Source organism: Artemia sp. Qi Xiang Cuo, chromosome 3, assembly GCF_049724085.1.
Source record: "Artemia sp. Qi Xiang Cuo chromosome 3, ASM4972408v1, whole genome shotgun sequence".
NCBI classification, from domain to species: domain Eukaryota; kingdom Metazoa; phylum Arthropoda; class Branchiopoda; order Anostraca; family Artemiidae; genus Artemia; species Artemia sp. Qi Xiang Cuo.
The window spans coordinates 25,755,612-25,772,612 of NC_142796.1; the positions used below are offsets into that span (position 1 = coordinate 25,755,612).

At 42.2% G+C, this 17,001-nt stretch overlaps 1 protein-coding gene across 1 annotated transcript in view; it reads right to left on the bottom strand.

The window, feature by feature from the left end:
- LOC148953921 (bifunctional glutamate/proline--tRNA ligase-like) overlaps positions 1–17,001 on the bottom strand; it is a 58,111-nt gene that overhangs the window by 13,172 nt on the left and 27,938 nt on the right. The window contains exon 2 of the mRNA XM_089086853.1: positions 16,036–16,224. Coding sequence (XP_088942979.1) covers positions 16,036–16,224 — 189 coding nt within the window. The remainder of the gene's footprint in view (positions 1–16,035; positions 16,225–17,001) is intronic.

The window sequence follows — 17,001 nt, forward strand, 5'->3', positions numbered from 1 at the left end:
GTGGACGGCCCAAGCAGTGCTCTTAGTGCCTTGCTTCGGCTTGGTGCGGAACCTCGGCGCCCAATGAACGACCAACTCAGAACTGGCACGATCCAGGGGAATCCGACTGTCTAATTAAAACAAAGCATTGCGACGGCGCCATCGCGTGTTGACGCAATGTGATTTCTGCCCAGTGCTCTGAATGTCAAAGTGAAGAAATTCAACGAAGCGCGGGTAAACGGCGGGAGTAACTATGACTTCCTCTTTGTTCATGGATCCTCTTTGGAGAGAATGGATACTCCTTCTGTTACGGGCTTAGTTCTCACTCCCGTAGGGATGAGCGCAATGATGGTCCGTTAGGCAGGATAACATTGAGATCTCGTACCTAATTACTATGGTGACACAGGTGGTTGCTTTTAATTGAGTGACTGCTTGCGACCCGTTCACTGTCAGAATTGGGCGTGCAATCGAGCTGAATGCTGGGAAAACGTAGTCTTCATCTGATCACAGTGTGGAAGGGAGATTACACTTGGGCCAATTTGGCTGTCACGCGACTGACGAGTGTAGATCGCTAACAGGGGACATGTATTGACCATGACCTACGGTTCCGATGGGAACCGCGCGGGTCCGTCAAGTGGCTTTGCCGCAGGCTATCGCACACTGTAGATTGGGGGTTGACTGCGGAAGCTTGGCAGGAGGGGAGTGAACACGAACGTTATGACAGAAGAGAGGTTGTCCCGGAGTAGGGCATCATCCGTGATGACCTACGTGTATGGGTGGGGCCTATCCTTGGATGGGGCCTATCTGTATGGATGGGGCAGGTACAGCCATTTTCTCGTTTTGTGCTTTGGGGGTGACCCCGGGTACTTGGATGGAATTTGATACCACCAATGATGCTCGGCCCCCTTCACATCAGGGGGGCAAGTGGTCTCTCCAGACGCCCGGATACTGTTACAATACGCAGTTCCGACCTTCACGATGGTCTTTGCGGGAGTCCCTAACTCTCACCGATATATGTAGGAGGGATCTGCATAAATCACAGGGCCGAGGGAGGGCTAAGTATTGTCAGTCAAAGGCAACAACTGCTAAAGGCGTTCTGTTGGTACGATGGCGGCTAGGGTCCGGTGGTACCTCAATCGTAGGAAACCACCCGGGTGTACCAGGTAAGGGAGGTGCACCCGTTATATATCACCTGTCGGAAGTGAATGAGCACAAATAAAGAGCAAAAGACTGTCCGCGTAGCCTCGGATGCAGACAGACGGGGTGAGAGCTGCGAAGGTGAGAGCAATGGCCGGTCAAATCGACAGAATCCAGGTTCCTGTCTTTCAACATCCGGAGGTAGCAATGAACCCGGATCCGGAGTCCTGGACTACATGAGTAAGGTATGCACCATTTGGGGACACAAGTCCCGGGCATACAAGCTCCTCGCAGAGCATATGACTCAGAAATACCAAGTAGGAAGTGTGACTTGGCGGTTCCCGAGGTGTTCACGAACCTTCGACAAGTTGTCGTCGGTGGTTGGGCACTTCCCGCACTGCAAAGGTTCCGGCCTGCAAGGTGTGGCTGAGTCGTCCATGGCTCGTGCATCTGGAATGAATGTGAATTTGGTAGATAGTAGAGATGTTGTTATGTTAGATGTTGATGTTGTTGGTTCGGGAAACGATGAGGTAAGGCATCCTGTTTTAGAAGTCCAGGGAAACGATGAGGTAGGCATCGTTGTTGATAGTAGTGATGTTTTAAAAGACCAGGGAGACGTTGGTTTCATTGGGACGCCGGGTTCTTCGGAACCCACTACCCAAGCCAACGTCAGTGTGAGTGAGGGCCCCATTGTAAAGTGCATTGTTGCTGGCTGTGGCAGGGAGTTTACATCTGCGTCGGGTCTGGGACAGCGTATGCGACAACAGCACACGGTCGTACACAATGAGCGGTTTGCGGGAACTAAAAGGGCTAGGTGGTGTGATGATGAACTGAATCGGGTCGCTGAACTGGAATTTAAACACGGGAAGCTGATTAACATAAATCAAGTCATTGCTTCTGAGATGCCTGGCAGGACGGTAGAGGCGATCAAGAAGGCCTGTAAGCGACCCGAGTGCCTCGAGATATTTGAGGACCTTGTACGTCGGCGTGCCGACCGCAAGGCCCGACAGATATCCCCACAGATGAAGAGGTACAAAATCAGAGAGTCTACTACCGAAACCCAAACAGAGCTCTATGGAGAGATGGAGGCAGGTGTGATAGAAGAGGATCTTGTTATTGGAGAGAGGGAAATGGCGGAAAATCACTCCGAGGTCTTGATTACAGTGTTTGAAGGGATGACCCTCGGAGCAAGAAGCTTCAAGGATACAGCCCTTCTTGTGTTGAAAAAAAGTTATCTGTTGATACACTCTTTAGGGAGTTCTCGGACAGATACCTAAAAAGCGCAGGGATGGAGAAACGGATGATGGGAGGGAGTAGAAGAGGTGGGGGACGGTTTGGCAGTAGGTTCGGCCTCAACAGACAAAACCTGCCAAGGACACTACTTCTAAACGAAGAGTTCGTAAGGAGAGATCTCAGGAAAGGAAATTTCGAATTTGTCGAGTTGTTCCGACGCAGTGAGAACGACTGTTTAGACGCGGTCCTAAGCATAAATAGGATTGAAGGGGAGGAGAAACTCACCTCGAGCGTGAAGGATGCGCTTCTCGCAGAGTATAAGGCTTTTTTTGAATCAGAGCCCCTCAGGAATGAGGAAAGATTCGTGCCCTCAGTAACAAGTCTGGGGGACGTGACTTGTCCAATTTCTCCTGAGAACGTAAGTAGAACCCTTAGCGCCTTCAATGACAAGTCAGTGCCAGGGCCGGACTTGCTCAAGTATCCAAGCCTAAAGAAGGTAGACCCCCATATCTTGGCTATTCTGTTGAATGTCTTCTTGGCGGTTGGGAGGACGCCAACGTGCCTGAAACAATGTAGAACATCACTGGTGCCAAAAGTACAGGGCAGCGGCTTACCTGTAAAGTTTAGACCGATTACTATAGCCAGCACTTTGCTGCGACTATATACGAAAGTTATTGTAAATAGGCTTAATGCCTCTGAGCTTTTGTGTGGGAGCCAAAGAGGTTTTGTGCGTAGACCTGGTTGTTTCGAGAATATATGTACTGTCAGAGCTTTGATCAAGGAGGCACGCACTCTGGGAAGAACCATCTGCCTCGTTGCAGTGGATCTGTCCAAAGCGTTTGATGCGGTGCAGCACTCAAGTGTGCTCCACGCATTGAATCGTTTCTCTGCGAGCGACAAACTGGCCCGTGTAATTGCCCACCTATATTCAGATGTGTCTACACAGCTGAAGGTAGGGAGGGAAGAACTAGGTCAAGTTCAGATGAAAGTTGGAGTTCAGCAAGGGTACCCTCTGAGTCCAACACTGTTTTACATGGTTATGGATGAGTTCCTTGCCGCTGTGAATCGAAGTTCAACCGTTGCTAATGCACCAGGATTAAGTTATGGCGGAGTGAAAATTGCAGCGATTGGGTACAATGATGATTTATTGTTAATTTCGGAGCCGCGCCATGGAGCGCAAACGTTAATGGAGGGGTTGTCCGATTTTTGCAGGCGCCGGCACCTGCGGATCAACCCCAGTAAATGTCAATAGTTTTGCCTAGAATGGCAGGGTAAAGCTAAGAGCCACAAAGTTGGGAGATGTCATTCTTTTCAAGCGTACAGAGATGGAGTCTCTTGTTGAGGAAGGACCCGTAGGTATTCCAGCCGTAGGGGCATCTTGTACTCTGAGTTATCTTGGGGTCCAGATACGGCCGAACGGGAGCTGTTTAACCAATGATGCCGATGTCACGTCCTCGTTAGCGAGACTAGAGAGGGCCCCCCTTAAGGGGGCGCAGAAGATTAAGTTGGCGAAACTTCTGGTTGATCGTCACTTCTATACAATCTCTGTGGCTGACCCCACCATCTGTCGGCTAGGGCGGAGCGATAGAACGTTACGTTCTTTTGCCAAGAGGGTCTTGCACCTTCCAAAATCGACCGCTACCAGTTTCCTATATACCAAGACCAGGGACGAAGGCCTTGGCCTCCCCTATATTCTCGAAAAGGTGATGACGTTTCTGGGGGGTCAGTTGCGTAAGCTTCGGACCTCCTCAGACTTGTGGATCATTGCACTTAGTAAAACCCAGTTGGTGTAATGATTGCAGAGCCGATGTGATAAATTTAAGGCACGAAATTGGCAAAATGAGTTTTCCCTAACATGGCAGGGTCATGGGGCGAAATCATTCAAAGCGAACCCAATCGCGAACTTCTGGCTTCCAGGTCAGACCCCGTTCTTCAAGGGGCGACTCTATAACCATGCGATTCAGTTGCGGACTCAGTTATACCCAACCAGAAGGACCAAGTACAACTCCAACCCTTTGACGAATATGTGCAGGCACGGATGCCCTTCGCAGGAGATTATTCAACATGTCTTACAATCCTGTGTGTACGTCCACGGGGGCCGGGTCAAACTGCATGACTCCGTGGTCAATTCTCTGATAGCGGATGTTAAAGGAAGCAACTTAAGATATATACACGAAACATATTTGACTCATGGCACAAAAAGGCTCAAGCCGGATCTAGTAATTGTTAAGTTAGGTGTGGCCTACATTTGGGATGTTACGGTGGCTTACGATCACCCCTCGGTATTCAATAGAGCAGCTGAAAAAAAGGTACAACAGTACGGCGTACTTACTCCTGAGGATATGCCCTCTGGCTTAGGTGAAATTTCCAGGCTTGAGGTCGTTCCTGTTGTACTTGGGGCTCGGGGAGGTCGGAGAAGTTCCAACTCAAAGATTAACAAGATTCTTGGTATATCACATAGGTTCGCCAAGGTTAACATCATCCGGGTAATTAAAGCAAGCTTGTTGATGTTGATGTTACATAGAAGCCTTCAGAGCTCACGAAACGGCAATGGTAACAATGCATTAACCCTCACCAGTAGAAGTGCTTTACGTCGTAGGAATTTATTAGTATGTGGTAATCAATTAAATGTGTGCTTCAGTAGTGTTGTTAATGCAGATGTATTGACCTATGCAGCTACGGTCCCTGGGCAGTCCAGGTAATGGGGGACTGACCAGGGGATGTCGCGTGCGGCAAGTGCTCCGCACGGGGGCTAGAGACTCGGGTTAAACCGCAACGACAGGTGATTTCGGTTCGCGAAAATTCCTGGACGTTGGACGGACTTGTTCCTATGGACATGCTCCGCTAAACCCAACAAGCCGGTTATGAGTTTGCTTCACTCCCATTTACGGGACTGTCCAAACGTAGGGCTGGATCTCTTCGGAGGTCATGAACGGGTGCCTATGGCAGATGTGGGACTTCTCTGTCGGGGTAGATCGCCTTCTCTCAGAAGAGGTTGGAAACGGTTTGGTCAGTAGGTTCGGCCTCAACAGACAAGAACCACCCAAGATGCTGAGACTGAGACGAGATGGACCACAGGTAGGGTCCCTATGGCCAAGCCTGTAACCATGACGGGTCTGTATGTGAAAAACATGGGTGCTGGAAGGTTATAGCTGGAACCTGGCTTCCGGAGAGAGGAGTTGCCATGGTTGGTCTGTTTATCAGGTCTTCAGTGGCATCTCACCTAACCGGCGGCTTTGTAAGGCTTCTTCTCAATAGACTTTTGAATTTTTTCCTTTCCTATCTTTGTTCTTTTCTAATTTAAACTTTAGTACGTTACAGTCCCCTCCTCTTATGGGATTGGGCTGATCAGGACCGTTTGGGGCCGCTAGGTTGGCAAGGGGCAGCGAAAACCCGTTGTCAACCCAGACCGGCCGGCATTTTAACCGTCATAAGGCTCAGTTGAGAACCTGTGCAGGGTGAGCTCACTCCTTAGTTAGAAGGAGTGAGTCTAGAGATTGGAGCCTTCGGGCTGTATGGTTGAGTACAAGTGCTCGGGTACTCTCTCCTCCTAGTTGTAGTCTTAGGTTCTAGGACCAAAGTTGCGGCCAGGAGACAAATGATCAAGGACAAATAGGCAAATGCCTCGTCATCTAATTAGTGACGCGCACGAATGGATTAACGAGATTCCCAATGTCACTATCTACTGTCTAGCGAACCCACTGTCAGGGGAACGGACCTGGTAACGTCTGCGGGGAAATAAGACCCTATTGAGGGTATAACATGTTCGGCACGCTAGGTTCTCATGACATATCTCAAATTTTTGAGATATGTTTTTGAACAGTGCCATATGTCATGAATTTGGCCGTATGTAAAAAAGTTTACTGAAGCGTTAGCTAAGGTGTAGGGACATGCTTGGAACACCTTTATAAGCACTACTCATCAATCATATGATGTACTGCGGTTTCTGATTATTTATTAATATTTTATTTATAAAAGTTTACTATTTTTTAAATTTGAACATTGGTCGATAGTAGTTGAAAAGAAGATATGTTGAAAAATTGAAATTTGCTCAGTATCTAGAATATCGCTAGTAGGGCTATCGCACTAAGTGTTTCTAGCCTTATTTACGATGAACTAATTGTTCTTCAGCTTGTTGGGCTGGTTGAACAATTAATTAATCTCATTTTTTTTCGACTCTAGCGATAAGAAGAGTGGACTTGCAGTTATGGAGTGCATCTAGAAACTGAAGGCTAGTTCAATGTAAAAAAAAAAAAAAAGCTAATTTCGCCTTGTGCTTCTGGAATATAGTAGATACCTATGAAGGGAATCATCCGAAGGAGTTATAATAAAGCCCAGATAGTCAATTTTTGGTTGCGTTGCCCAGAGTCCCAGGCAAATGACCCAAAACTAGAGAAATTAAATTTGCTCAGTATCTAGAATATCGCTAGTAGGGCTATTGCAATAAGTGTTTCTGGCCTTATTTACAATGAACTTATTGTTTTTCAGCTCGTTGGGCAGGTGGAACAATTAATTAGACACAATTTTTTTTTCGACCATAGTAAAAAGAATAGTGAACTAGTAGTTATGGATTTCAACTTGATAATTAAGGCTAGTTGTATGTTAAAAAAAATGCTCTTTTTTTTTCTCGCCGTGTGCTTCTGGAATATAGTATATACTTATGTAGAGAATCATCCGATGGAGTTATAGAATTTTAGAAAATATATTAGAACGATAAACGGTACTTTTAAATCGCCAAGGCTTTGCTTACTGGTAATTGTGAGTAAAATATTTATATTTTTTTTGAGACACTGTTCTTTTTCTGTTTCAAAAAACAAATGATATGTTTTTACTCAAAATTACCTTGTAGAAAAGACTGCCAATTCCAAATCCTCAGTAGGGCTCAGTAGGGCTAGCACACTCATTGGGTCTTTCCTTATTTTATTTTAACATATTTTTCTCAATAGTGGGCTGACTTAGGAACACTTAATTTTTATAAAATTTTTTTTCGACTCTATAGACAAGATGAGTGGACTTGCAGTTATGGAGTGCACATAGTTACTGAAAGCAATTACAATGTAAAAAAAAAAAATACTCATTTTTTTTTCTCGCATTGTTCTTCTTGCGTATAGTATGTAACGTATGCAAGAATAAAATAAAGGAGTTATAGAATTTCATAAAATTTATTATTACGGTACTTGGACAGTTGAAATATCCGATGCGTGGCAAACAGGGAATTTTCACACATCTTTAAAAAAGTAGTGAGAACCAGAAAAAGAACCAGTTCTCACTACTTTTTTGAAAATATGTCAGAATTCCCTGTTCGACACGCATTGGAGATTTCAAAGTACCTTTTCTCGGTCTAATATATTTTCTAAAATTCTGAAACTCCTTCAGATGATTTACTATAGAAGACTCTACTATATTTCAGAAGCACAAGGCGAGAAAAAAAAACTGAGCATTTTTTTTTAAATTGAACTAGCCTTCAGTATCTATGTGCACTCCATAACTGCAAGTCCACTCTTCTTTTCGCTATAGTCGAAAAAAAATTGAGACTAATTAATTGTTCCACCTGTATCATGTAGCCTGGTTTGACAGTAAAACAAAGCTACGCTAAGAGCTTGCCATACCACGGTTTGCTAGAGCTTGCCGTTGTTCCACACCACCCAAGGGGTCAAGACTATAGGTACACTTTTTTTTAGATTTGTTCCCCAGGCCGACACAGAAATGATTCGATTGGGACTCTGCTCAAGAAGATGGTATCTGCTACAAATATCGATACTGTAGTTTATCAAGCTGAATTTTCAATTATCCATTATATTACTAAAGTAAGAGGCGTGGTTCGAAAAGATGTAGTCTGAATGTCCAATATTCCCTTTCTTCTGATTAAGCGACCGCGGTACTAGCCTCTGCGGCAAAGGGTTGGCTGGTGGCTCGTGCTGCTGCGAGGTATCTGCTCAAGGCATAGGAAACTCTCTTCTGAGAGAGCTTCCTGATGGTTTCCTCTTCTGAGAGAGCTTCTGCAGCGGCCGCTGCACTAGCTTCTGCAGCAGATGGTTGGCTGGTTGATGGTGCTGTTGCATCTTTTGGTGCTGCTGCGAGGCATAGTTTCTTCTTCTCTTTCCTCTTCTGAGAGAGCTTCCTGATAGTTTCCTCTTCTGAGAGAGCTTCTGCAGCTCCCTCTTCTGCAGATGGTTGGCTGATGGCTGGTGCTGCTGCGAGGCATAGTTTCCTCTTCTGTTTTCTCTTCTCTTTCCTCTCTTTTGATTTGCGAGGCATTGTTTTTTCGTTTCGTGCCTCTCTAGTGATTTTTAGCCTCTGGTTGATCCACTGTTGTGTGACAGGGGGGGACGAGTCTCTGTCTTCTTCTTCAACGGCCACTGTACGCGCTTTTGCAGGAGATGGTTGGCGCTTGGATGTTTCTGCGGCTTCGTTGGGTGCTGCTGCAAGGATGAAGGGTCGCTTTTTTCGTTATCTCTTATACTTTCTGTGGTCATCTCCAACTGTGTCCATCTAGACTGTTTGAGCTGCATCATCAAATGCGTTCACGGAAGGGAGGTTGGATGGGATCTCTTCTGTTTTTCAGCTTTCGCCGCTTGCTCTCTGGAAGCAGTAATGTCATCATGCCCTTCGCCAAAGTCCCTTGGTCGGACGCCTTAATCAAATTTCAGTTCTCCACCGGCTTTGATGTCGCGGGTTGCAACCAAGAACGGTGATTTCACTCCACTAATGTTGATTTGTCTGAGACGAAGATTTGGCTTGTCTTCCTTCGCCTGATGGTTTATGAGGCGCCCGTAGCAAATTTGGTCCGGATGGCACTCACATTTTGGTAGTCGGGCGTCGATGGTAGTCAGGCCGGCCTGGAGGAAGTAATTTGCTCCGTCTTCCTCTCCCTTGAGACTCCGTATGAGAACCTTTGCTTCTGATGTTTCCATTCGGCGGCCGTGGTACTCGACGACCACTTGATTGTCCCAGAACGGGAGAGTGGTGAAGACGTCGTCTCCAGCTCCTGTAGGAAGAATTGTAGCCTTGGTAAGGCCGACCCAAGTCTGCGTCATCACTGCTTTCATCAAGCATTCGTCGACTACCGGCTCAGCAGGATATATCGTCGGGCTTATAGCGCTTCGATGGATGGCCTTCACTTGCTCCAAGGTGGGAAAGGTGTCGGAGAAGCCCAGCTTCTTTATGGCTTTCCCCAGAGTTTCTGGGGTGATGGAATCAGTAATGTCGGCGCCGAGTCCCCTTTTCTCTGCAATCGTCTTCAAAACTTCTGCGGCACGGACGTGCTTCACGTGCTTCGCATAAACATCCTTTACCGACTTGATCATGCCTGGGTCGGTAATCTCGGGGTTGGTGGCTCTTACCATTTTTAGAGTTATTGTTTTCAGTCTCGGTGAAGAGCTCACTGGATGAGCTGAGAGCACCTTGTTCACCGCCTCATTGACCATCCTCTTGGGTATGACATCGTCGATCTGAGGAGCGGCCTTTATTTAAAGGACGTCAGTCTCCTTAATGTTTGGGTCGAATGAGATTCCTGTTGCCCGTTCAGTTGTTCCTTGTATGCACACTCGAGCTTTTGCAACCCTCTCGAAATGCTCTTGGTGGTAGTGGTTCTTGGCTGTCTTGGCTGAATGACACAGGTAGTCATTCATCATCTCCTCCTTCGTCGTCGTTTCTTCATCACGGTCGTTTTTTGGAGTAAAAAAAAGTAAGAACGTTAGTTGTTTTGGCACTTTGACTCCTGGCCGTATCTGGTTTGGAAATACTTTCTCCAGAAAGCGTCAGGCCGTCTGGGAACCATTTTCAATCTTCTTACCACGGTCGTTCAGGTGAAAGTTTGATGGACTTGTCTCTCCATGGTTTGCTAGTTAGAGACAAACGAATTGTAGATATTCACTGCATATCTTATCCTCGCGTTCGTCCAATGCCACTCCTGCAGCTTTAATGGAGGCGGTGTTGTGTTTTTCCACCAGCACAATGTAGTTTCCGCTCTTCAAGCTGTACCTCTCTTCTCTGGAGGAACTCCTCCACCTTCATATTTGGGGCAACGCCAGACCGGTGGCCATAGAGGTACGAAACGAAATAGCACACATAGGCCGTCAGGAGAAGTCTGTCGTCGGCAATGAGACGGTTTTTCTTCAGTCGTTGCAGTACTGGCTCCATGAAGATCTCGACCTGTTTTTTCATTTTCCGATAGTCTTCTGTGTTGAAGTTGTTCGGGTCGAAGGCCCTATCTCGCTCGCGCTTTCGCTTATTGACAGTGGCAAGTGAAGAATTCTGTTGTTCGAGGTGGTTGAGGGCACTCAGGACGGCGTTAAGGTTGTCCTTTTCCATCTTGCTTGGGCCATCGATCCCGCGGCTACCGATGTAGTTCAGGAACCGTTGATATGCCTGGACGTACTTTGATCGAGTGCTTGGCTGCATTCCCACCTCGGCACAGATGTCGAAGAATTGCTCTGCCCGGACGGCAGACTGCAAATTTGAATATTTGCATGCTGTCCCCTCGAGCATAAAAAACACAATTTTTTGCGCGCAGCCAAGAGGATTTCTGAACCGTTTGCTGGCATGATGCTCAATATGTCCAAACCTGGCATACCAAGCCGATAAATTTTCCATCAATTTGACTCCTTCTTTCACGGCCATACACTCTTCGGGCCTACATTTTACGAGGCTGTACTCTTGGTACAGCCCTTTCTTTGACATCTCTATTCTCAGGTTATTCTTAAAATTTCTCTCCTTAGCTGGGCGAACGTGCTGGTATTCTTCTATTTCTTTCATTTGCTGGTCACTTTCTTTTTCAGTTGAAGGCTCCGAATTGCCTGGCTCCGAGCCAGGATCGTACTGGGGTCCTTCTGATTCTGCACTCAGATCCTTAGCATCTTCAACGTCTTGCGACTCCAAGCGATCATCTGACTGGAGTGCTCTACCCGGTCTGGTCTTTGTTTTAAGAGCGATCTGCGTGTGCGTCATAGCGTGTTTATGGTCGATGAACGCTTAAGAGGGTGTCATTAGCGATGGCGCTGCAGACTCTGAGAATTTATTAATGTTATGTAGCAGGAATTGACAGTTGTCAACGTTTGTCGTGTCAAAAATGGTTCAGGTGAGATCAAACAAGGGTATGAAGAGTGTATGGCGAATCACGGACTCTCTGATTAAAGGTTGTATATATCGGCCCGAGTACTATATAGTTATACTAGTTGTTGTATAACGCTAAGTGGCGTTCTTAGTAACAAGCACTTTTAAATATTCAGAAGAACCTTGGTTTCCTTCCGGATCTCTCAAACACATTCTGTTCTGACCCCTAATATGCTGTTCGATGTGTTCGAAAGAATGGTGGCAGAACTGGCAGGTCTTCTAGTAAGCTATTCTTTATACCTTTACTTTAGAATTTTTAGGGGCAGGCTGGGTTTTCTGGGACTTAAGGTAGGGGGATAATTCTATACTCTTGACCGTACTAGCGGCTAAATTTTATAGCATGTCCACGGCCGGTTGTATGTGTGTGAAATATTCAATGTTTGTGTGTTTGAGGGGATGTCAAGAGACAAGCAGGGTCGTCAGGATTTGGTCAGTTTTGGTAGGATTGGTCAATTTCTTATACGTGACCTTTTTCATTATAAAAAAGCAAAGACACTTATTTGGATATACGATGATCAAAATCGAACTGTAAAAAAAGGTTAAGCTTGAAAGCGAGCGACTAACAGTCAAGACAATCCTGACAAAATACAGGGAGTGCTACAGGGTGCTACAGGGGTTGCAGGGAGTGTCCAGGGAGGGTCCAGGAGCATTCCAGGGTGGCTAGGGGGACCCAGGGGCGCGCCAGGAGGGCCCAGGAGCGCTACAGGGTGCCCAGGGGCTGCAGGGGGCCCCAGGAGGGTCCTGTAGTGTTCCAGGGTGGCCAGGGTGCCTCAATTACAGGTTGTACAAGTAAATATAAAAATTTAATGTATATGATCACAGGAAAAGATGAAGGACCGATTTAAAATTTTACGATTTTCGTGGTCCAATACGTTTGAAAAGAAGATTTCCTGGTATTTTTTCATATAAATCGGTTTTATTAATATAAAGTATAAACTTCAAGACCTAGCAAATACATATATTGTATTACTCCTTAATAACACTGCTTACTTTTTCAATATAAGTGAACCATATAGCGAGTAAGAGAATAATATGAGAACGGGGGGGGGGAGGGGGCTAGAATAGTCGCATACAGACCTGGTTAGAGAACGGATATCTGTAACTAGATAGCCTATACATATTAGGAACATCGACCCAAACTTAAAAAATAAGTTTATTATCCTTACTTCTTTGTCTGACAACGAAGTCCAAACTACTCGACTCTAATGAATGACGTCAAATTTTATATGCTCATTAAGATAAGCACTGCCCATCGAATGAGTCCTTGTAGACTTACATTGGATGCTTGGTTCGTTCGATACATGTTATGTATCGAGACAATCTTAAATCAAGAGTTTCTTTATTTAATTTCAAACTAAAGAAATTGTAAAACTTGTTTCGTTACTATTATCAGAGAAAATAACGCTGTACTGACCACCTTAAACTATGTAATTTGATGCAGGGTTATTTTGTCGTGATCATTTATTAATTAAAAAAATATGAGTATATTAGTTGAGTCTTCACTTTCTTTATATTTCACGCTGTATCAAAATATAAGGAGTGACTACTTTCAAATGTTATTAGCAGATTAAACTTAGCATTGCGCATCGAATGAGCACTTGTAGACGTAGATTGAATGCTTTGTTTGCTAGATATCAGGTTTGATATATACCTGTTATTTTTACAGCAAAATTCTGAAAAAATCTGGAAATTATCAGGCATTATGTTGATGTACAAAGTGTACAGTCAACAAATATGAACTGACCGCCTTCTAATTTTATTAGTTAATCAATTTCATCCTTAATAATCTTCGGATCTAATGTAAACGTAGCTTTAAAAATTTAATGTATAGTATAACAGAAAAAGAGGAATGACTGCTTTAAAATTTTAATCGTTGCTTGGGCAAAAACTTGTGCATCGACTAATTCCTGGTTGATTTACATTGAATGCTTGGTTCGCCAGATACATGTTATTTTCCCAGCAAAATCCCATCAATCTATTTTAGGACGACTTCCTTCAACGACTTCCTTTGTACATATTATTGAATGGTTGTGTTTGGGTTCACATGGTTCACATGGTGGGTTCACAAAATATATTTTGTAGTCCACTTTTGTAGAATTTCGTTGGATGAGTCGTCATAGAGAGATGTTATAAGGGCTCATTCGCACACTAGTTCTATCTCTATATTTTTTTCTAAAGGTAGTTGGTCATGCTGATGACAAACCTGACAATTGTTTGACGACAGCATTCAAGATTTGAAAGACACATTTTTTAATTCCCTTGCATTGGATTTTGTTGGATGAATCGTCATAGAAAGATGCTTAAGGGCGCATTTGAAAACTAATTCTTATCTCTATACCTTTTCCTAGTGTAGTTTTTTCGTGCTTATTATAAATCTGAAAACTATTTGCTCTATCAAGTCAGGTTTTCAAGATATAAAAAAAAACATATTTTTTAATACCCTTTTACTGGATTTCGTTGGATAAACACATCACAGAGAGATGTTTAAGAGCTCATTTGCACACTAATTCTTATATCTGAATCTTTTTCTAATGTAGTTTTTCGTGCTTATTATAAATCTGAAAACTATTTGCTCTATCAATTCAGGTTTTCAAGATAATCTTTTTCTAATGTAGTTTTTTCGTGCTTATTATAAATCTGAAAACTATTTGCTCTATCAAGTCAGGTTTTCAAGATATAAAAAAAAAAAAAATTTATACCTTTTTACTGGATTTCGTTGTTTAAACACATCACAGAGAAATGTTTAAGAGCTCATTTGCACACTAATTCTTTTATCTGAATCTTTTCCTAATTTAGTTTTTTCGTTCTTATTATAAATCTGACAACTATTATCTCTATCGATTCAGGTTTTCAAGACATAAAAAAAACAAATTTTTTTATACCATTTTAATGGATTTCGTTGTATAACAACATAATAAAGAGATGTTTAAGAGCTCATTTGCACATTAATTCTTATATCTGAATCTTTTTCTAATGTAGTTTTTTCGATCTTATTATAAATCTGAAAACTATTTTCTCTATCAAGTCAGGTTTTCAAGATATAAAAAAACAAACATATTTTTTTATACCCTTTTACTGGATTTCATTGAATAAACACATCACAGAGAAATGTTTAAGGGCTCATTTGCACACTAATTCTTATATCTGAATCTTTTCCTAATGTAGTTTTTTCGTGCTCATTATAAATCTGAAAACTATTTGCTCTATCAATTTATGTTTTCAAGATATAAAAAAAAAACATATTTTTTTATACATTTTAACTGGATTTCGTTCGATAAAAACATCACAGAGAGATGTTTAAAAGCTCATTTGCACACTAATTCTTATATCTGAACCTTTTTCTAATTTAGTTGCTTCGTGCTTATTATAAATCATAAAAATATTTGCTCTATAAATTCATTTTTTAAAGGTGTATAAAAAGACATATTTTAGAAGACATTTTTACTTTAGTTCATTCAGGACCCAACACGCAGAGAAATTTTAAAGTCCTAATGTGGATGTAACGTCTGATATTTAAATCTTTTCCTAGATCAGTTTTTTCTTGTTTAGACATAATCCTAACAAAATTATAGATACTTTGTGTCAGGGCGAATAAATAACCACATATTTTTTTTATACCCTTTTAATGGATTTCATTGAATAAACAAATCACAGAGAAATGTTTAAGAGCTCATTTGCACACTAATTCTTATATCTGAATCTTTTCCTAGTTAAGTTTTTTCGTGTTCATTAAAAATCTGAAAACTATTTGCTCTATCAAGTCAGGTTTTCAAGATATAAAAAAAAACATATTTTTTAATACCCTTTTACTGGATTTCGTTGGATAAACACATCACAGAGAGATGTTTAAGAGCTCATTTGCACACTAATTCTTATGACTGAATCTTTTGCTAATGTAGTTTTTTCGTGTTTATTATAAATCTGAAAACTATTTGCTCTATCAATTTAGGTTTTCAAGATATAAAAAAAACATATTTTTTAATACGTTTTTACTGGATTTCATTGGATAAACACATCACAGAGAGATGTTTAAGAGCTCATTTGCACACTAATTCTTATATCTGAATCTTTTTCTAATGTATTTTTTCGTGCTCATTACAGATCTTAAAACTGTTCTGCTCAATTTGCTCTGATAACTACAGATTTCAAGATACCGACCGGAACATATTTGCAATCCTCTTTCGTTGGATTAAAATATATAAGCATAAATAATTAATGTCAGATATCTCAAAAACGGTGGATGATATTCCAGTCAGATATTTCAAACAGTTTGCCAATTTTCATTCAGCATGGCTCAAGTGTATTAATACATGTGCTGGATACCAAAATATCCACCGAAGATTGTTTTGTTTCAGAGATTATTTATCCCATTTATTGGGCTAAGAGTGATTTGCCCATTTAATGTTTTTTTTTCTCTCTCGTTCCATGTAACTATTTAGTGCAGAATAATGGTTAAGACGTGAATAGTTGCGCAGCAACAGTTGATAATTTGTAAATTTTTGTGATAAATAGTCTAAATTAGACCTAAAATAGACTAAATTAGACCGATTTATTATGCACTTAAACATTTACCTTCAACATTTCAGCATCAGCAGCCTCAATTAACACTTTTGGTGCCGTCCAAACCATTTTATACCCAATCTTTTCATCTATAGGATGCTTTTGAACCGTCAGCGCTTCCTCTATAGCCCCGCTTATAAATACCGGAACTCTTCCCTCCTTCTCAATGGCAGTGTAACGTGGAGCAATTGGTTCAACTACCTGAAAAGATAAAACTGAATTTCAACGAGGTTTCTATTTGCAATAAATATATACAGGGCAATTGTTAATTAAACGAAACACAGCCAAGAAATGAAGTAGGGTTAATCCTAATGAAGTATAATATTAAGTTTATATGATTATATAATTTGGGCTATATATTTGCACATTAAAGGAGGGAGGGGTAAGGTAAGGTATTTGAGCAGCGCCCATGACCTAACCTAACACCCACTCCCCTAATGTGCAAATATATAGCTCAAACTATACATTTCCAATGCATTCTGTCTAAGTCCAATGCATTGAATCACCCATAACTCGGCTACGAAACCAGATTTCTGAGATCTAACCTAAGCTTAATTCTTGAGTGTGTTTCGTTTAATTAACAATTACCATAAACAGAAAAACGACTGGAAAAGACAACAAAAAACGAAAAAGTCGCCAACTTATTGACGCCAAAAACTGTACACGCAAAATGACATTTTCAGTTATATGCACTGTATTGAAAATGGTGCAATTTAATTTTCAATAGGTTGTTAAAATTCATATTTTGGTTACTGTGCGATCGGACTAAAATATCTATAGATATTTTCTTTGTCAATAGTAAGTGCTAATAAATCTACAGATAAAACAATATTTTGTATTCTTTTAAACTGTGTTTTATTCGAAGTCAACCCGCTGTATTGACAGAGCAGCAATTTAAAGTCTGAATGGTTTGCCAAAATTCTATTCTGATTACTGAACGACCTGACTAAAATATTTTTAATCACTGTCAAACAGTTC